A 22,866-nucleotide genomic window follows, 5' to 3' on the forward strand; every position below is an offset into this window, starting at 1 on the left:
AACATGTATTTCTTGAAATATCCCTACTTTTAAGAGCTATTTACTTATATTTAGTTTTAGTCATCATGATCTTAATTTTAGCATGAAAAATTGTATTTTGTCTAGGGACAAGCGGTAGAAAAATGGATGGATGGATGGATAGTTTTAAAAATGTTAAAACTGACTGAGAAATAACTATTCAAATAAGAGAACTAGAGATGTCCGATAATTTCGGCAGGCCGATATTATCGGCCGATTAAATGCGTTTAAAATGTAATATCGGAAATGATCGGTATCGGTTTTTTTATTATCTGTATCGTTGTTGTTGTTTTTTGTTTTTTTTTATTAAATCAACATAAAAAACACAAGATACACTTACAATTGGTGCATCAACCCAAAAAACCTCCCTCCCCCATTTACACTCATTCACACAAAAGGGTTGTTTCTTTCTGTTATTAATATTCTGGTTCCTACATTATATATCAATATATATCAATACAGTCTGCAAGGGATACAGTCCGTAAGCACACATGATTGTGCGTGCTGCTGGTCCACTAATAGTACTAACCTTTAACAGTTAATTTGACTCATTTTCATTAATTACTAGTTTCTATGTAACTGTTTTAATATTGTTTTACTTTCTTTTTTATTCAAGAAAATGTTTTTAATTTATTTATCTTATTTTATTTTTTTAAAAGTACCTTATCTTCACCATACATGGTTGTCCAAATTAGGCATAATAATGTGTTAATTTCACGACTGCATATATCGGTTGATATCGGTATCGGTTGATATCGGTATCGGTAATTAAAGAGTTGGACAATATCGGATATCGGCAAAAAGCCATTATCGGACATCCCTAAAGAGAACTATTAGTTTCCCCCACATTGAACATCTGGATTAAACATTTTGCAACATCCCGAGGATGCTTAATTTTAGAAGTTGTAAGTTGAATAATGCATGTTTTCACAATAAAATATTTATTTTTATCTTAAAAGTCCTGCTAATTTCTAATATTAGTTTGGATGTCGTATCAAGTAAAATTAACTCGCTGCGTGGGCACAATTTCACTACAGTTTTTAGTATTTTTATTTTTTAAGTTTTTTAACACACAGTACAGGCCAAAAGTTTGGATAAACTTTCTAATTCAATGTGTTTTCTTTATTTTCATGACTATTTACATTGTAGATTGTCACATCAAAACTATGAATGAACACATGTGGAGTTATGTACTTAACAAAAAAAAAGGGTGAAATAACTGAAAACATGTTTTATATTCTAGTTTCTTCAAAATAGCCACTCTTTGCTCTGATTACTGCTTTGCACACTCTTGGCATTCTCTCCATGAGCTTCAAGCACACCTGTGAAGTGAAAACCATTTCAGGTGACTTACTCTTGGCTATTTTGAAGAAACTAGAATATAAAACGTGTTTTCAGTTATTTCACTTTTTTTTGTTAAGTACATAAGTCCACATGTGTTCATTCATAGTTTTGATGTGACAATCTACAATGTAAATAGTCATGAAAATAAAGATTGAATGAGAAGGTGTGTCCAAACTTTTGGCCTGTACTGTATATACTGTATACATATTGTCAGCTCTTTTATGGAGTGTACTATCAATCAATCAATCAATCAATGTTTATTTATATAGCCCTAAATCACAAGTGTCTCAAAGGGCTGTACAAGCCACAACGACATCCTCGGTACAGAGCCCACATACGGGCAAGGAAAAACTCACCCCAGTGGGACGTCGGTGAATGACTATGAGAAACCTGCATTATGCACTCCACTAAGCAGGATTTGACATTGGAATATATTTTTTGGTGCTTACTTTAACTTGAGTATATTTTTAACAGACATTTTGCTTCAAATTGAATCAAAAATAACCACAACAACTGCACATTTCCATGAGTACAACATTATACACAGTTAACATACGGCCTTTGGGCAGGCATCCAACAACACACCATGCTTTTATTTTTTTTAAAAATGAGGAAAACTTAACAAAAAACTCACATATATCCATAAAAAACATAAACATAGGTAAAATAATTTCCTCAAAATAGCAAAAGGTTTACCACATCAACTTAAAGGATGTCAATATTAACCTATTTAAAAAACAATTTATAAAGTACTTCATAATTAAAATGTGTTTCACAGTTAGAATTTAGTATTACAATTACAATGCAAGAATAAAGTCGCCATTGTACAAAATGTTTTATTTTTTATTATTTAGTCCAACAAAATAACACACAATGCAATAATAATGCAATTCCAATTCCAAAACTAGGGATGTCCGATAATGGCTTTTTGCCGATATCCGATATTCCGATATTGTCCAACTCTTTAATTACCGATACCGATATCAACCGATACCGATATCAACCGATATATGCAGTCGTGGAATTAACACATTATTATGCCTAATTTGGACAACCAGGTATGGTGAAGATAAGGTACTTTTTAAAAAAATTTGTAAAATAAGATAAATAAATTTAAAAACAATTCTTGAATAAAAAAGAAAGTACAACAATATAAAAACAGTTACATAAAAACTAGTAATGAATGAAAATGAGTAAAATTAACTGTTAAAGGTTAGTATTATTAGTGGACCAGCAGCACGCACAATCATGTGTGCTTACGGACCGTATCCCTTGCAGACTGTATTGATATATATTGATATATAATGTAGGAACCAGAATATTAATAACAGAAAGAAACAACCCTTTTGTGTGAATGATAGTCTGGTGGCTTAGTGACATTACCGTTACGGAGCGGATAAAAGCGCCAAATTTTTTATGGGCCTTCTTTATGACCTACTGAAGGATTTTAGAAGGGTACTCAAACTTAAATATTGAAAATACCTTTATAGTGCACATAAGTTATTTTGATCAATAACTGCAAAAAACGCCTATACTAAAAAAGGACTAATTCTTGTCATGTGTCCTCCTGCTGCTAGTTTTTACATCATACTTGCACAGGGTGTCTACAGGTAGTGTCTTCACATCCCAGAACAGCCAGAATGCCAATATTTGATTCCATTATGAACCATTTGGCTTTCAAATAAGGCCTCATTATGGACGGAAATAGCAAAAAGTATCATTTTCAGATGATGATTCAAGACCCAGCACATGAAGTATTATCCATAAAACCTTTAATGCAATTATAATGTTAGAACTCTGATTGAGGCCAAAAATAAATTAAAGGGGCAAGTCAGCTGGTGCACATGATCAGCATGGGGGCTGAGGACCAATGGCCTGGATGACTCTTCTTACTACACTATGAAGTAATCTGCACGTGAAACAGGCAAGAAAACAATTGTTGTCACAATTTAAACAAATTGACATGCATCATAATGTGGAAACTTGGTGTATTGGTGTGCATAACTGTACCTGGTGTCTATTTGCAGCAGTTGCATTTGCAAAGTGGAGAACAGTCAATATTAGCATTGCTGCATTTACAGCTGGAACAGTCACCTTTACATGAGCATTTTATCAGCTCTCTGCAGGCAATGGAGACCTCGGGAATGGTTATCCAAACTGGAACCCATGACCCTGTTTCGTCCTTGGTCCATCCAAAGTCCTTTGGAGAAGGAATCACTTGCTGTGTGTCTGTGCTGGTTGCCCAGATTCCTGCCTGAAACACAGCCCGTTTTACATGCTGGAGTAGGGCATCCTGCGTGGGAGGTAATCTCTCCATCGGCCGACTGTCTTGACAGAAGAGTTCCTTCCTTGTTTGACTGATGGAGTTCAAAGGACTGGATCTGTTGTACAGGATCACAGTCAGCCTCTCAAGTGTCTGGAAATGCTCAGAGTCAACTTTTAGTTCCTGGAATGGATGCTTTGCCAGATACATAAATGTTTCTGTAGCAGCATCATAGGCTTGCCATGCCCTCCAAGCTGACTTCTTGCCTTTTCCGTTAAATGCAGATGTTGTGTCACAACCTGAATATGCGTGGAACATAAGCAGACCTTGTGATTTGGGTTCCCCCAGGCTTTTGCAGATGTGGTTTATGTGGTAATATCTGAACCTTTTTCCCATGCCAAAAGCCACCCAGATGTCAGTCAATGGTTGAAGCACCACCAAATCATAAAATAAACCAGCAAGGATCACGATGACATCAGTGTCCACAGTTCGCACAAGAACTGTCTTTGCTCCCTCCTTCAATGCGCATTGTAGATGGACCACTATCCTTGTGTCTGCCTCCTCATGGTTGCAACAGTCCATCATGCTAGTGGAACCAAAAGCTTGTCCTGACACCGCTTGCCCCGATGTGACATACACAGCTTTGGTTGGTGGCCAGCTGAACTCTTGGATCTTGGATGTCAAGAAATCAAACAACTCCTTCTTGTTGATTGGGTCGCGAAGAAAGTCCATCCAGTTGCCTGGCAACTTTGTCGGGCCTGACACTTTCCTGCGAACACCACGTCCTCTTTTTTCTCGGGTGGACTCCTTCAAGCTGTCAGGGATGTACGTGTCCCATACAACATCCAATCGTTTTGCATCCTGCAGCTGCTTCTGCAGGTAGGGGATGAAAACCTCATTTGCATAAGCATCAAACGTGCTCACTCTAATAGTGGGCAGGCAGTGGACAATTACTGCCCCATCTAGGACTTTGAAGTCATAGGTTGAGGGTGGCTCTGATTGTGCTGGCTGCTCAAGACATTGTAGCAGGTCTGATTTGGTGCCTGTCAGATGAAGTTTTCCAAAGTCTGAGAGAGATGGAGGGAAGGACTGCACCTCATGTGTAAAGAATTCATCCAAATTACTCTCACGGCTCTGCATAGCTACATATAGCTGGCCAAAGAGTGCCACGTTGTTCTGAAGCACTTTAATCTTTTTCCCATCTTTAGACATTGTCTTGCGTCTAGGTTGCCTGAAGACTGCCAAGGAATTCCTTTTAATCGGATCATGGATAGATTGTGTGCGTTCATCAAGCACCTTCTTGACAAACTCCTGATATTGTCTCTTCCCTGTGTCCTCCAGGATGAGCATGGTATTTGCGACTAATTTATCTGCGCAGTTGCGACTATCAAGAGTCACAAGTTCCTCGAAGACATCCAGGAAAGGGTTTCCCATACGCCTTATGGTATCTGACAGACTGTTGACCTGTCTCTGGAATGTCTTCTGTGTGCCAAGACCCTGCTCATGGTGCTGGAAGCTCTCTTTGTCATCTTGGAGATATTCCTCTTCAAATTCCTTTATCAATCTTGCCATTTCTGGGCCTGTGAGCATCCATCTTCTGAAGGCAGTTGGATTTTCTGTGAGGCCAACCGCACCACCTGAACCTTTCACATTCTTGTTCTCTTGTTCATGAGCTTGGTCCAGTGGGATTGCAGAAAACCTGTTAGATGTCTTTGAAAGAACCCAGTGAGAATTCTTCTCAAACTCGTCCTTGATAGAGTCGGGCAAAGACTTCATGTCCCTGATATGGACAGGCAACCATCTTGAATAGTTCACATGGTCCAAGGCAAAGAATAGAGGGGCCAGTTCTTCAAGCACTTCTACATACAGTAGGAAATTCTGCTCTCTGTGTGCCCTTATGAAGATGAGAATGAGGGTTTCATATCTCATGATCAGATCCCAGAACATGAACGTCGGACTCTTCTTCAGCATGTTGTTTCTCCAAGCCATGAAGGACTCTTCATCTTTGGGGCCTGCACTAACCCTGAAAGCCTCCTGTTGTAGATTGTGCAGTGTCAAGACAGTGACCTGGTGTGCATGCCTGGTTCGTGTTAGGTGTGCTGCTTTCAGAAACGACTCAGCCATGCCACTTGATGCCACTTCTGCTTCAATCAGTGCTGTCGTCCAACCAGAGCCCTCTAGGAGATCGCCAAGTGTATTCCAGAGAGCCATCTCTGTGTGTAATCCTCCCAGCATAACTACATGAACTCTTTCACCATGGGTGTTCGGCCATTTCCATTGTACAAGCTTAGCCAGAGCAAACAGAGGCTGATCAAATGCAGTGACAGGGATCTGTCCTGGATTGAGAAATTGAACAGCCTGTCTCTGAACATCCATGCCATGCTTAATCATGGCTGCTGTGGCAGATTTCTCATAGAACAGAGGAAGGAGTGCACATCTTGCTGGGGGGTCTTCCACTGAAGGTTGATTGGAAGCATGATAGGCAGCCCATGCAATTGCATCTTCAGAAGTCAATTCTTTCTTCTCTAGAAGTGGCAGTGCTTGTTTGACCCAACTCTTTTCCTCTGCTATTGCACTATCCAATAAGCCTGTAACTCTTTGTACCTTACACTCTGGCACACAAACAGAACTGTTTTTCAAAGCTACAGCTGGGATACATGTGTAACTCTCAGGAAGAGTATGTTTTTTATTTTCAGTCGGTGGGATTTTGATTGGTGGCCTACTTATACCTGGTTCACTCTTTGTTGGCAACTGAAAGAGGCTAATTCCAGTCCCATGAAAGGAACTTACAGAAGTAGTCGAACTTGGGTTGTGGTCAAGGTTGTCAAGTGCACCGACTGTGAACAACCCTTTCCAGAGACTACTAGGCTACATTAGAACTAATTTATTATAAATTACCGTTATGGTGGGTGTAAAAAACAGTTGGGTTTTCAAGATGTCACTAGTTTACATCATCTATCTTAACCTTGGTTGCAGCAAAAAAACATGTGCTGATAACATTAGATGTCTAAAATAGGTAGCCTAGCTAATCTTTTTAACTTTCCTTGTGCTTTGTTAAGCAACATACAGCTCATTCTCAAAGCATTATTATTGTTATATTTACCTGATGAACACCTGCTTGATTGCAGCTCTGTGTGATGCTGAACTGCACAGTGATCATGTGATCATGTGATCAGGCTGGAACGTATTGTGATCATGCAGGCTAGTTTATATATCGCCATCTGGTGTTGTGAATGTATATTGAAACAGTAGTTGCGATTATGAACAACTTCATGATTAATTCTAATTACAAAATGAATAGAGAATGTCTTTACCCACACTACATGCAGAACATGACATTTTTTCAGCTTTTTTCTTAATTCCGCCTATACTGTACAGGACTTTATGGAGGATGTACCTGTACCAGGTGCCTTGGTAATGCATTTTAGACATCATTTTGAATGTTTATCCATCACTGGACCCAATTAAAAGCAAATTTACCTTCCTAAGTGGAAAAAAACAACAATTTATCAGCAATATACCTTTTATGACTCCGGAATAACATTTTTTAAACAATTTTGTGCACTATATGGGTATTTTCAATATTTAAGTTTGAGTACCCTTCTAAAATCCTTCAGTAGGTCATAAAGAAGGCCTGTAAAAAAATTGGCGCTTTTATCCGCTCCGTAACGGTACGCCTAAAAATGTGCGCTAACCCACCGCACTATGAGTGTAAATGGGGGAGGGAGGTTTTTGGGTTGGTGCACTAATTGTAAGTGTATCTTGTGTTTTTTATGTTGATTTAATTTAAAAAAACAAAAAAACAAAAAAAACGATACCGATAATAAAAAAAACGATACCGATAATTTCCGATATTACATTTTAACGCATATATCGGCCGATAATATCGGCAGGCCGATATTATCGGACATCTCTAGTTAAAACACATTTAAATAATGGATCCCATATTCCAATTTATGACGCATTATCTCAACTACGGTAAATGCAGTACAATATGTTAAAATGTTACAAAAACTTTAAATGTATAATAGGCCATAAAGTGGTATATTGGGTTAAGAGTGAGCAAGCTTACAGGTTTTTCGGAATACGAGCAGTCTCTATGCTAATTGTTATTATTTAGGTTACGAGCAAAAATTGGGTTTAAGGGCCTCCTAACTGCTATTTAGCCTGGTGAATGTCATAGTCCTATAAGAGCCGACCAAAACATCCGGACTTATTTGTTTAGCTGATTGGAAAGCGCGCTTCCGCAGCGAGTGGGTCCATGATGATGACTTCTGTTTTGTTTGATCAGCCGTTTTACTGCTGTGTGACAGGCACACTTTGGAAGCAATTAGGGTATGTAAATAAACATTTACAAAATCTTTCTGTGTAAATAACTCATTTCACAACGTATATATCGCTTATAGTCTGCCGTGGCTAATCCATGTAAAAATATGTATTTTCTTCTAAAATTCAGTGGCTGCGGCTTATAAAACGGTGCGCTCTATAGTCCGGAAAATACCGTACCTTTTTTCTTGTGACACGGTGTATATTTTTTTATTCTCCTCATACTTTTATCAGGATCAAAAGTGTTTATATGTGACATTTCTGGAAGAGAGCGCCCTACAAAGGCCAACATAGCACTTATGTATAAAATCATTGTATACAAATCATTTTCTCACGATACAGTTCAGTTGAGGTATGGCGATTTGTGCTACAGTGCAGAAAGAAAAAAAAACACGTTGAAAATATTCCCATCTGTTTTACCAGAAGTTTTATAGGGCATACTGCTGACCTCAGGCCTAAAGCATCATCTCTCTCCTGACTGGAGCCTGATGCAGTCATAAGACCTCCTTGTAACAAAGGACATATTGTGGAACATTTGAAATGAGAAGTCTGAACAAGAAACGTAAATAATTGGTGGATCCGACTCGACGTTATGGAGGGAGTCAAACGGACTACGTCGATAACCTCGGGTATTTCTTTTAGAACGGCTGAGCCTTAAAGCTTTTGTTTCTTATTGAGAGAGCAAAAAGGTCAGCGGGCAGATTATGTGCTGACTGACATGTGATCTTTTTTACCCAGAGCAAGTTTGTTAACATGTGAGCTACGTTCAACCTCCATGGAAAGTTGTTTTAAGACACACATACACATATATACATATATATATACACCCATATATATATATATATATATATATATATATATATATATATATATATATATATATATATATATATATATATATATATATATATATATATATACACACACACATATATATATACATATATATATATGTATATATACATATGTATATGTGCATGTATATATATATACACATACACATATACATATGTAAATATACATATGTATATGTGTATGTATATATACATATACACTACCATTCAAAAGTTTGGGGTCACCCAAAGAATTTTGTGAAATAGCCTTAATTTCTAAGAAGAAGAATACATTGTCGAGTTTCAGATGAAAGTTCTCTTTTTCTGGCCATTTTGAGCGTTTAATTGACCCCACAAATGTGACGCTCCAAAAACTCAATCTGCTCAAAGGAAGGTCAGTTTTGTAGCTTCTGTAACGAGCTAGACTGTTTTCAGATGTGTGAACATGATTGCACAAGGGTTTTCTAATCATCAATTAGCCTTCTGAGCCAATGAGCAAACACATTGTACCATTAGAACACTGGAGTGATAGTTGGTGGAAATGGGCCTCTATACACCTATGTAGATATTGCACCAAAAACCAGACATTTGCAGCTAGAATAGTCATTTACCACATTAGCAATGTATAGAGTGTATTTCTTTAAAGTTAAGACTAGTTTAAAGTTATCTTCATTGAAAAGTACAGTGCTTTTCCTTCAAAAATAAGGACATTTCAATGTGACTCCAAACTTTTGAACGGTAGTGTATATATATACATATACATATATAGATATACATTTATACATACATATATACACACATATATATATATACACATATATACGTACATCTATATATATATATGTACATATATACATATTAATACACATATATACATTTATATATATATATATATGCACATACATATATATATATATACACATACATATATATGTGTATATATACATATATATACATATATATATATATACATATATATATACACATACATATATATATATATATACACATACATATATATGTATATATATATATATATATATATATATATATATATATATATATATATATATATATATATATATATATATATATATATATATATATATATATATATATATATATATATATATATATATATATATATATATATATATATATATATATATATATATATATATATATATATATATATATATATATATATATATATATATATATATATATATATATATATATATATATATATATACAGTGGGGCAAAAAAGTATTTAGTCAGCCACCCATTGATTGTCAATGGGTGGCTGACTAAATACACATATATATATATATATATATATAGTATATATATATATATATATATATATACACATATATATATATACATACAGTATATTTATGTTCACGTATATATACATATAGAAACACATACATATGTATATATACACTATATTGCCAAAAGTATTTGGCCACCCATCCAAATGATGAGAATCAGGTGTCCTAATCACTTAGCCCAGCCACAGGTGTTTAAAATCAAGCACTCAGACATGGAGACTGTTTCTACAAACATGTGTGAAAGAATGGGCCGCTCTCAGTGATTTCCAGCGTGGAACTGTCACAGGATGCCACCTGTGCAACAAATACAGTCGTGAAATTTCCTCGCTCCTAAATATTACAAAGTCAACTTTCGGCTTTACTATAAGAAAATAGAAGAGTTTGGGAACAACAGCAACTCAGCCATGAAGTGGTAGGCCACGTAAACCGACAGAGAGGGATCTGCGGATGCTGAAGCGCACAGTGCAAAAGACTTTCTGCAAACGCGAAACAGCACAGAACCGTGACAGGTTTTTAAAATAAATATATTTGGTGGGTTTACCTGCCATTTTACGCTTTATGTTTTCTTTTCTATCTTCTTCATTTTTCACCTTCAGAAAAGACTCTTCACCAGACTCGGGGGTTTGAACTGGTAGCAGTCACGTGATGGCATATACAAAATAATTTGCTTTCAAGGACTTCTTAACAGGAGTGTTAATCACATGGAAGCATGAAACAGATCACAGAATCATTTAATGGGTGGTGGTGGTGGTGGTCATACTGCGCCATTATGAGGGATTAAAGTGGCTTTGACTTGAACCTCGCTCATCTTCACTTAACAGCATGTTTGCAGGCTGTGACGCGCGCACGCCAATATGCACTTTTTCATCAGCGGTCCTCAAACATGATTGGTTAAGAACAACAACAAAAAGGTCAAGTAAAATTAAAACTAAAGTGTCACCTACAGCAGTATTTTTCAACCACTGTGTGCCGTGAGATATTGTCTGGTGTGCCGTGGGAAATCATGCAACTTCACCTAATTGCTCCAAAAAATATTTTTTGCAAATCAATAATTATAATTTGCAAATAATGTGCCGTTCCTTAGTGCAGTGTTTTTCAACCACTGTCTGGTGTGCCGTGGGAGATTATGTAATTTCACCTAGTTGGGTTAAAAACATTTTTGCGCACACCCGTAATTATAATCCGCAAATAATGTGCCGTAGTTTGAGTGTCGGTGCTGTCTAGAGCTGGGCAGCGTAACCGTGTAATACTCTTCCATATCAGTAGGTGGCCGCAGGTAGCTAATTGCTTTGTAGACGTCGGGAACATGGTTTGTCGTGATCACAATATGCGGGAGGCAGCGTGAAGGTAAAAAGGTATCTAACGCTTAAACCAAAAATAAACAAAAGGCGAGTGCCGCTAAGAAAAGGCATTGAAGCTTAGGGATGGCTATGCAGAACGAAACTAAAACTGAACTGGCTGCAAAGTAAACAAAAACAGAATGCTGGACGACAGCAAAGACTTACAGCGCGTGGAGCAGACGGCGTCTACAAAGTACACGAATGAATGAATGTATTTATTTCGGCCGACAGACATATATAGCAACACTTCTTTAGTCTTTGTAGTTTGACAGACATGCAACGGCACCCACCGAAAAGGGGCACGGGGAAAAAAGCAAGAATGCTTATCCATGTCCCGCCCCTAATATACAATCAACTTATATGTTGGTTATATATGTTGGTTATATAGTCCAAGTTTTAACAGCAGATTTGATGGATACATGGCAATCTCAGAACAAGTATAACATATGATAATGGATGATAATGACAAGTCAGTATACATCATACTTGCCAACCTTGAGACCTCCGATACCGGGTGGTGGGGTGTGGGGGGGGGGGGGGGTAATGGTTAAGAGGGGAATATATTTAAGCTAGAATTCACCAACTCAAGTATTTCATACATATATATATATATATATATATATATATATATATATATATATATATATATATATATATATATATATATATATATATATATATATATATATATATATATATATATATATGTCTTAATTAGATTATCCAAAAAAATAGTGCTCGATACCGTGGTAGAGCGTAATATGTATGTGTGGGAAAAAATCACAAGACTATTTCATCTCTACAGGCCTGTTTCATGAGGGTTTCCTCAATCTCCTGACAATTGAGGAAACCCTCATGAAACAGGCCTGTAGAGATGAAATAGTCTTGTGATTTTTTCCCACACATACATATATATATATATATATATATATATATATATATATATATATATATATATATATATATATATATATATATATATATATATATTAGGGCTGCAACAACTAATCGATTAAATCGATTAAAATCGATTATAAAAATAGTTGCCGATTAATTTAGTCATCGATTCGTTGGATCTATGCTATGCGCATGCGCAGAGGCTTTTTAAAAAAAAAAAAAAAAAAAAAAAATTTTTTTTTTTTAAAAATAAACCTTTATTTATAAACTGCAACATGTACAAACAGCTGAGAAACAATAATCAAAATAAGTATGGTGCCAGGATGCTGTTTTTTTTCAATAAAATACTGGAAAGGATAGAAATGTAGTTTGTCTCCTTTATCCGATTATTAATCGATTAATCGAAGTAATAATCGACAGATTAATCGATTATCAAATTAATCGTTAGTTGCAGCCCTAATATATATATATATATATATATATATATATATATATATATATATATATATATATATATATATATATATATATATATATATATATATATATATATATATATATATATTTTATTATACATATAAATAAAATAAATACTTGAATTTCAGTGTTCTGGAGGCTATCCAGTAGATGGCAGTATTGTCCTGTTTAAGAGTGTCACAACATTGCTGTTTACGGCAGACGAACTGCTTTACGGTAGACTAAACGTGACTGCTGTTGTTGTGTGTTGTTACCGCGCTGGGAGGACGTTAATGAAACTGCCTAACAATAAATCCACATAAGAAACCAAGAACTCGCCCTCGATCATTCTACAGTTATGACGTCATTGGGCAGGCAAGCTGTTTATATTGTGGGAAAGCGGACGTGAGAACAGGCTGTCCCCACTCAGGTCCGCATTGAGCTGGAGGGGGCGTGGCCTCCAGCTCCGGCTGAAAACCGGGAGTTTGTCGGAAGAAAATTTCTGCCGGGAGGTTATCGGGAGAGGCGCTGAATACCGGGAGTCTCCCGCTAAAAACGTTAGGGTTGGCAAGTATGGTATACATACATCAAGTGTCATGTACATCGGTACATGACAATCAACAACGTGCCCACAAAGGAGGATAGCGGCCGCACAACTAAAATAGCCTTGATTGCTAAAACAAAGCAGGTGCGGGGAATAGCGCTCAAAGGAAAACATGAAACTGCTACAGGAAAATACCAACAAAACAGGAAAAGCCACCGAAATAGGAGCGCAAGACAAGAACTAAAATACTACACACAGGAAAACAGCAAAAAACTCAAAATAAGTCAGGGCGTGATGTGACAGTACACCTACTTTGAGACAAGAGTGACACTATATTGCCAAAAGTATTTGGCCACCCATCCAAATGATCAGCCACAGGTGTATCAAATCAAGCACTTAGGCATGGAGACTGTTACTACAAACATGTGTGAAAGAATGGGCCGCTCTCAGTGATTTCCAGCGTGGAACTGTCATAGGATGCCAACTGTGCAACAAATCCAGTCGTGAAATTTCCTCGCTCCTAAATATTCCAAAGTCAACTGATGGCTTTATTATAAGAAAATGGAGGAGTTTGGGAACAACAGCAAGTCAGCCACCAAGTGGTAGGCCATGTAAACTGACAGAGAGGGGTCAGCGGATGCTGAAGCGCATAGTGCAAAGACTTTCTGCACAGTCAGTTGCTACAGAGCTCTAAACGTCATGTGACCTTCCAGTTAGCCCACGTACAGTACGCAGAGAACTTCATGGAATGGGTTTTCATGGCCGAACAGCTGCATCTAAGCCATACATCACCAAGTCCAATGCAAAGCGTGGGATGCAGTGGTGTAAAGCAGTGGTCCCCAACCACCGGACTGATTGGTACCGGGCCGCACAAGAAATTGAAAAAAAAAAAAAATTTTTTTTTTTTTTTTTTTTTAGGAAATCAACATAAAAACGCAATATATACATTATATATCAATATAGATCAATACAGTCTGCAGGGATACAGTCCGTAAGCACACATGATTGTATTTATTTATTTAAAAAAAAAAAAAAAAAAAAAAAACATTTTTTTTTTTCAGTAAATTCTAGCTATATATATATATATATATATATATATATATATATATATATATATATATATATATATATATATATATATATATATATTATTTACATAAAAGAAATACTTGAATTTCAGTGTTCCGGTGGCTAACCATTAGATGGCAGTATTGTCCTGTTTAACTTCTCCGTTCATGAATGAGTATATCATTTCGGCCACCGTGTTCAATGGAGAAGTCTGCTCTACATATTTACAGGCAACATACACCTTCCCCTTCGAACTGTCCTGGATGAACTGAAATTCTTGTTTCCATTCGTTTGAATTCGTTAGGCAAGCTGTTTATATTGCGTGAGAACAGGCTGTCCCCACTCAGTCTCAGGTCCGCATTGAGCTGGAGGGGGCGTGGCCTCCAGCTCCGGCTGAATACCGAGAGTTTGTCGGGAGAAAATCTCTGCCGGGAGGTTGTCGAGAGAGGCGGTGAATACCGGGATTCTCCCGCTAAAAACGGGAGGGTTGGCAAGTATGATTAGTGCATACTAAATAATTTAACTTTAGCCTACTACTACAACCATATTATTTACCAGCAACATAAAGTGAAACAGAGGCAGAGGTGTCCTGCCACAGTCAGTAACAAATAAACAGAAAACAGTAGTGGTCAAATACAAATAAGGCAACAAAAGAAGTATCCTACACTTCTCTTTTGTAAAGTAAATCTGAACAGCCGATACGGGCATCTACATCAACTATATGATTTGCCTGAGAAGCTGGACAGGACCAAAAATAAATAAATAAATAAATAAATAAAAATTAAAAAAATTTAAAAAAAAAAATATTTATTTGTGGCGGAAGTAATTCTTTTGTGGCGGGCTGCCACAAATAAATTAATGTGTGGGAAACACTGCACAGAGTCCTGACCTGAACCCGATAGAACACCTTTGGAATGAATTAGAACGGAGACTGAGAGCCAGGCCTTCTCCACCAACATCGGTGTGTGACCTCACCAATGCACTTTGTGGACAGCCTTCCCAGAAGAGTTGAAGCTCTAATAGCTGCAAAAGGTGGATGGCACTTCAAGTTCATTTGTGAGTCAAGGCAGGTGGCCAAATACTTTTGGCAATATAGTGTATATTGATGCATGCTTGGTTATGGTTTAAATTCATATCCAACAAATGCGAGAACGACTTTTTATTCGTCAATATCGGCTGCTGAGTTTCATTTTTTAATGTTTTATGCTGGTGGTGTGCCTCGGGGATTTTTTCAATGGAAAAAAATATGCTTTGGCTCAGAAAAGGTTGAAAAAAAACTGATCTACAGTACCCACATATGAATATATCATTGTATCGCCAAGCTGCTGACAGTGCGTCTTACCTTCTGAGATCCCGATGTGCTGCGTTTGAGGGAGGTCCTCTTGAAGGTACTAGCGGGGCCCTTAATGCTGTCCATGCCGGAGATGCAGCCAGAGGTCGAGGGTCACCACGAGACGGCCACTGTGCAACAAAGGTGAAAAGTAAGCATCAATCAAAGGTTTCCTCACTGTGCTCCGTCCTGACTGACAAGACCCCGCATGCCATGCGGGGATATAAATCACTCGATGACACACTTGACACATAGACCCTTTCCCACTGCCGCACATCCCATAATCAGGCTTAATGCAGCCAGCTCTTACGAAGCCTCCCGAGTCTAATGGATAGAGATTTATTAAATGGTTATTGGAGGTAAATCTACTTTGGAACACCACAAGCCCCCAAAAAGGCTTAGAGAGTCCATGCAAGCTGTGGAGCTAAAGTTAGCCGTAGGTTACACCGGCGCATCAAGCTTGTTTGCTTTTGGGATGGACGGGAAAACAAATAGAGAAAGAGTGAGTTTATGGTGTTGTCGCCAACATTTATTCAACTACAAAAACCCAAAAGCAGTGAAGTTGTCACGTTGTGTAAATGGTAAATAAAAACAGAATACAATGATTTGCAAATCCTTTTCAACTTATATTCAATTGAATGGACTGCAAAGACAAGATATTTAACGTTCGAACATTGTTCATTTTTTGCAAATATTAGCTCATTTGGAATTTGATGCCTGCAACATGTTTCAAAAAAGCTGGCACAAGTGGCAAAAAAGACTAGAGATGTCCGATATTATCGGCCGATATATGCGTTAAAATGTAATATCGGAAATTATCGGTATCGGTTTTTTTATTATCGGTATCGTTTTTTGTTGTTGTTTTTGTTTTTGTTTTTTATAATTAAATCAACATAAAAAACACAAGATACACTTACAATTAGTGCACCAACCCAAAAAACCTCCCTCCCCCATTTACACTCATTCACACAAAAGGGTTGTTTCTTTCTGTTATTAATATTCTGCTTCCTACATTATATATCAATATATATCAATACAGTCTGCAAGGGATACAGTCCGTAAGCACACATGATTGTGCGTGCTGCTGGTCCACTAATAGTACTAACCTTTAACAGTTAATTTTACTAATTTTCATTCATTACTAGTTTCTATGTAACTGTTTTTATATTGTTTTACTTTCTTTTTTATTCAAGAAAATGTTTTTAATTTATTTATCTTATTTTACTAATTTTTAAAAAAAGTACCTTATCTTCACCATACCTGGTTGTCCAAATTAGGCATAATAATGTGTTAATTCCACGACTGCATATATCGGTTGATATCCGTATCGGTTGATATCGGTATCTGTAATTAAAGAGTTGGACAATATCGGAATATCGGATATCGGCAAAAAGCCATTATCGGACATCCCTAAAAAAGACTGATAAAGTTGAGGAATGCTCATCAAACACTTATTTGGAACATCCCACAGGTGAACAGGCTAATTGGGAACGGGTGGGTGCCATGATTGGGTATAAAAGCAGCTTCCGTGAAATGCTCAGTCATTCACAAACAAGGATGGGGCGAGGGTCACCACTTTGTCAACAAATGCGTGAGCAAATTGTCCGACAGTTTAAGAACAACATTTCTCAACCAGCTATTGCAAGGAATTTAGGGAATTCACCATCTACGCTCCGTAATATCATCAAAAAGTTCCGAGAATCTGGAGAAATCACTGCACGTAAGCGGCAAGACCCGTGCCTTTGATTCCTCAGGCGGTACTACATCAAAAAGCGACATCAGTGTGTAAAGGATATCGCCACATGGGCTCAGGCACTGTCAGTGAGTACAGTTGGTCGCTACATCTGTAAGTGCAAGTTAAAACTCTACTATGCGAAGCCAAAGCCATTTATCAACAACACCCAGAAACGCCGCCGGCTTTGCTGGGCCCGAGCTCATCTAAGATGGACTGATACAAAGTGGAAAAGTGTTCTGTGGTCTGACGAGTCCACATTTCAAATTGTTTTCGGAAACTGTGGACGTTGTGTCCTCTGGACCAAAGAGGAGAAGAACCATCCGGGCTGTTATTGGTGCAAAGTTGAAAAGCCAGCATCTGTGACGGTATGGGGGTGTATTAGTGCCCAAGGCATGGGTAACTTACACATCTGTGAATGCACCATTGATGCTGAAAGGCACATACAGCTTTTGGAGCAACATATGTTGCCATTCAAGCAACGTCTTTTTCATGGACGCCCCTGCTTATTTCGGCAAGACAATGCCAAGCCACGTGTTACAACAGCATGGCTTCGTAGTAAAAGAGTGCGGGTACTAGACTGGCCTGCCTGTAGTCCAGACCTGTCTCCCATTGAAAATGTGTGGTGCATTATGAAGCCTAAAATACCACAACGAAGACCCCCGGACTGTTGAACAACTTAAGCTGTACATCAAGCAAGAATGGGAAAGAATTCCACCTGAGAAGCTTCAAAAATGTGTCGTCTCAGTTCCCAAACGTTTACTGAGTGTTGTTAAAAGGAAAGGCCATGTAACACAGTGGTAAAAATGCCCCTGTGACAACTTGTTTTGCGATGTGTTCTGCCATTGAATTCTAAGTTAATGATTATTTGCAAAAAAATATGAAGTTTCTCAGTTCGAACATTAAATATCTTGTCTTTGCAGTCTATTCAATTGAAGTTGAAAAGGATTTGCAAATCATTGTATTCTCTTTTTATTTACCATTTTCACAATATGCCAACTTCACTTCCAGTGCAAGAGCTGCATTTACCCTTTCGCAACCACAGGGCACAAAACAGGCGTTACGTGTGTTCCTTATGTGATACGATTGTTCAGTTTAAAAGTTAGCAGATGGAATTTAAAACGAAAAAATAAAAACATTGGATTGTGTTTTTGATGACAACGTTGTTAGAACAGGATATAAACATAATAATAATAACGCATTAGATTTTATATCGCGCTTTTCTATTATTAGATACTCAAAGCGCTCACAGAGAAGTGGGAACCCATCATTCATTCACACCTGGTGGTGGTAAGCTACATTTGTAGCCACAGCTGCCCTGGGGTAGACTGACGGAAGCGAGGCTGCCAGTTTGCGCCTACGGCCCCTCCGACCACCACCTACCATTCATTCATCATTCATTCACCAGTTTGAGCGGCACCGGGGGCAGGGGTGAAGTGTCCTGCCCAAGGACACAACGGCAGCGATTTGGATGTCAACCTGCAACCCTCAGGTTCTACCCACTACGCCATGTGTGTAACCCATATAAGGGTACACACTTTCTCTTAAGACCTCTGTTGGCCCCATTGACTCCCATTGTAACTGACATTTTAACAGACTGTAATCTGGTATATTGCTAAGTAAATATTGTTGTGGTGTAACTAGGGATGATACTCGAAACCGGTTTTCCCGGTTGTTCGATAAGAAAAGAACCGAGTCCTCGGACTCGAATCCCTTTATGAGAACCGGTACCCGTTATCGAGACCACTATAGTAAAGAAAGTAGTTGGTTCTTTATTCGATGTCCCTCGGAACGAATCCCGTCCCGACCAGAAATGCTCCGCGTGACATCACAAGAAATGGCGTCACGTAGCTCAGTCATTAGGCGCAGATAGCGAAAGCAGGAAAAAAATGGACCGGAAAAAGCGCTCCAAGGTGTAATAAAGTTCAAAACAAAAGCTATAATCCAATGAATAACTTTACTGAGAGATTTGAGCAGGGTACAAACACATGAACACTTTTACGACCAACCGGAAACATAGCAACCAGGCTAGCAACGCACCTCGTTTACGGCAGCTGTCGCAACGTTCTTAAAGCAACCGCAGCACATACATATATATATATATACAACATAAATCTCCCTTTTTTAACTTTTGTTTTTCTTTCCTTGTAAACAAAACAAAATCACACTGTATATGTGTTGACTGTCTAATTATAAATAATGCAGACGAGGCGTGTTGGCTGAGTTCTTGACGTTTACTTTCACGGGTGACGACATGCAACACTTTTCGGGGCTACCGCGCATGCTCGTCACTCCCGTTGCATGCTGGGTAGTGTAGTTGTTATATTCCCTAGCTCATAACATCTTAAATAATGTTAACTCAATAAAGTGTATTTCTTTTTTTAGCTTTAACTTTTCATTTTTTAGCATTGTAACCACATTTGCAAACAACTTTTCTCTTCATAGAATTTTCTTTCAATAAAGAAATAAAGTGCAAAAATGTCAAAGCATCATAACAAACAGTTATGTCAAAAAGCAGCAGAATTGCACTTTTTGGAGAGCTGTATTATTTTCAGTTTTGTGCCCAAGGGACTGATTTTATTTAACACTATATTATTATTTATACACCTATAGTGATCACAGAGACAGGTTGTTTTCGTGTTACTGTATATATTTGTTATTATGAAAAATCCCACTTAATATACTTTGGGTAACAACAGTCAATATTTATTTATTTTATTTTACTTTTTTAGGGGGGTAACAGTCAATATTTATTTATTTTTTAGATTAAATTGTTTTCTAATATAATAAAAGTGAGCTTTTGTTAAACCAAATATTGTGTGTTTTTTTCCATATACAACAACCTATCTGGACTCGATAAGAGAATCGATAAGGAATCGGTTCGATAAGAGGATTCGATAATAGACTTGAACTCGATAATTTCTTATCAAACATCATCCCTAAGTGTAACTGCGCCCCTTAACTAGCTGGTGGCCCCGGAAAACTCATGAGCGTAATTCTCAGAAGCTTTGATGAGCATAAATGAGTTTAACTGCCATTAAACGGCTGAAATGCAATGAAAATGATCATGGGCAGTGACAGTTTATTCAGAAAGTATTCACAGCGCTTCACTTTTCCACATATTGTTATGTTACAGCCGTATTCCAAAATGGAATAAATTCGTTTTTGTCCGAAAAATTCTACACACAATACCCCAAAACGATAATGTGATTTTTTTTTTTAAATTTTAAATTTTGCAAATGTATTAAAAATAAAAAATGACATGTACAAATGTTGCAATATTGGATACTATTTAAGTTTAAAAAGGCATGCAATTTTTATTTATTTTTTGTCCTGTCCAGCTCCTCAGGCAAATCATATAGTTGATGTAAATGCCCATATCGGCTGTTCAGATTTACTTTACAAAAGAGAAGTGTAGGATTTGACTTTATTAAATGTATTTATATTATTATTTGGTGCAGCCGGGCCGGAGCAGGAGGGGATGGAAAGAGAAAAAAAGGAAGACAGAGGGGGGAATTGTGGGGACAAGAGGGGGATTAGACAGAGAGACAAAAACAACAACAGCAAACAAAACAATAACAACAACAACAACAATAGGGCAACATCAGCAAATAGGATAAGTACAAACATGATGGTAAAAGTAATAGCAAAGAAGCAGTTAGGGAAATAAATAATACAGAAATGACAATAAGCATTATTACACTACAAATGGAGCAATACAAATACCAATAGAAATAGCGCTATTGATAATGAACAATACCAATAATTTACCTCTATTATCAACAACACAGTTGTTCAAATGCAACAATACATATACGTAATGATTAGAGATGTCCGATAATATCGGTCTGCCGATATTATCGGCCGATAAATGCGTTAAAATGTAATATCGGAAATTATCGGTATCTGTTTTTTTTGGGGTTTTTTAAAAAAAATTAAATCCACATAAAAAACACAAGATACACTTACAATTAGTGCACCAACCCAAAAAACCTCCCTCCCCCATTCACACAAAAGGGTTGTTTCTTTCTGTTATTAATATTCTGGTTCCTACATTATATATCAATATATATCAATACAGTCTGCAAGGGATACAGTCCGTAAGCACACATGATTGTGCGTGCTGCTGGTCCACTAATAGTACTAACCTTTAACAGTTAATTTTACAAATTGTCATTAATTACTAGTTTCTATGTAACTGTTTTTATATTGTTTTACTTTCTTTTTTATTCAAGAAAATGTTTTTAATTTATTTATCTTATTTTATTTGATTCATTTTTTTTAAAAAGTACCTTATCTTCACCATACCTGGTTGTCCAAATTAGGCATAATAATGTGTTAATTCCACGACTGTATATATCGGTTGATATCGGTATCGGTTGATATCGGTATCGGTAATTAAAGAGTTGGACAATATCGGCATATCGGATATCGGCAAAAAGCCATTATCGGACATCCCTAGTAATGATAAATAGAGATACAAAATAATGCAGGAAAATGGAAGAGAAGAAAGAGAAGCAACCTATATTAACCTTGTAGATTGTTATAGTAACAATAGGTTAAGCTTTTAAGCGGTTAAGGCATGCAATTTCAAGCAATACATGTCTTTTTTTCTGTCAAAATGAAAAAAATCTATTACATTTAGTGAGAAAATCTCAAGTACTTTATTGACACATATCATTTAGGGCCAGATACAATGATGTCACGGGCCAGATCTGGCCCCCGGGCCTTGAGTTTGAAACCTGTGTATTAGATGGACCTAATATTGTGGCTGGTCTCAACATTTGAAACCATTAAAAGTTAAAGTACCAATGATTGTCACACACACACTAGGTGTGGCAAAATTATTCTCTGCATTTGACCCATCACCCTTGATCACCCCCTGGGAGGTGAGGGGAGCAGTGAGCAGCAGCAGTGGCCGCGCCCGGGAATCATTTTTGGTGATTTAACCCCCAATTCCAACCGTTGATGCTGAGTGCCAAGCAGGGAGGTAATGGGTCCCATTTTTTATAGTCTTTGGTATTACTGGGCCGGGGTTTGAACTCACGACCTACCGATCTCAGGGCGGACACTCTAACCACTAGGCCACTGAGTAGGTAAAGTAATGTAATTGTGAATGGTTGTTTTTGCTATCTACAAAAAGCTCAACATTGCATTGGTAGTGTATAGTGTAAAGTAGTACACCTTGGTACCTTTTATGCAGTCCATGCATGTTTGATTCCCAGCCACTCATCCACTGGGACCTCCCCAGTGCTGGTGGTCACAAGGCTGGACAAATGGCGGCGTTGTGTCAGGAAGGGTCATCCTCTGGTGTGAAGTCCATGCCAAACCCCTGATGGGAGACAACAACAAAAACAACAGAACTTTAAATCAGCACATC

At 37.4% G+C, this 22,866-nt stretch overlaps 1 protein-coding gene across 3 annotated transcripts in view; it reads right to left on the bottom strand.

The window, feature by feature from the left end:
* LOC133658832 (transient receptor potential cation channel subfamily M member 1-like) overlaps positions 1-22,866 on the bottom strand; it is a 165,384-nt gene that overhangs the window by 103,278 nt on the left and 39,240 nt on the right. For all 3 annotated transcript variants that reach the window (XM_062061275.1, XM_062061278.1, XM_062061277.1), the window contains exons 2-3: positions 22,679-22,818; positions 15,767-15,885 (exon numbers count right to left, since the gene is read on the bottom strand). In XM_062061275.1, the coding sequence (XP_061917259.1) occupies positions 15,767-15,841 (75 nt within the window). In that variant the 5' untranslated portion in view covers positions 15,842-15,885; positions 22,679-22,818. The remainder of the gene's footprint in view (positions 1-15,766; positions 15,886-22,678; positions 22,819-22,866) is intronic.

This window comes from Entelurus aequoreus, linkage group LG10, assembly GCF_033978785.1.
Source record: "Entelurus aequoreus isolate RoL-2023_Sb linkage group LG10, RoL_Eaeq_v1.1, whole genome shotgun sequence".
NCBI classification, from domain to species: Eukaryota; Metazoa; Chordata; class Actinopteri; order Syngnathiformes; family Syngnathidae; genus Entelurus; species Entelurus aequoreus.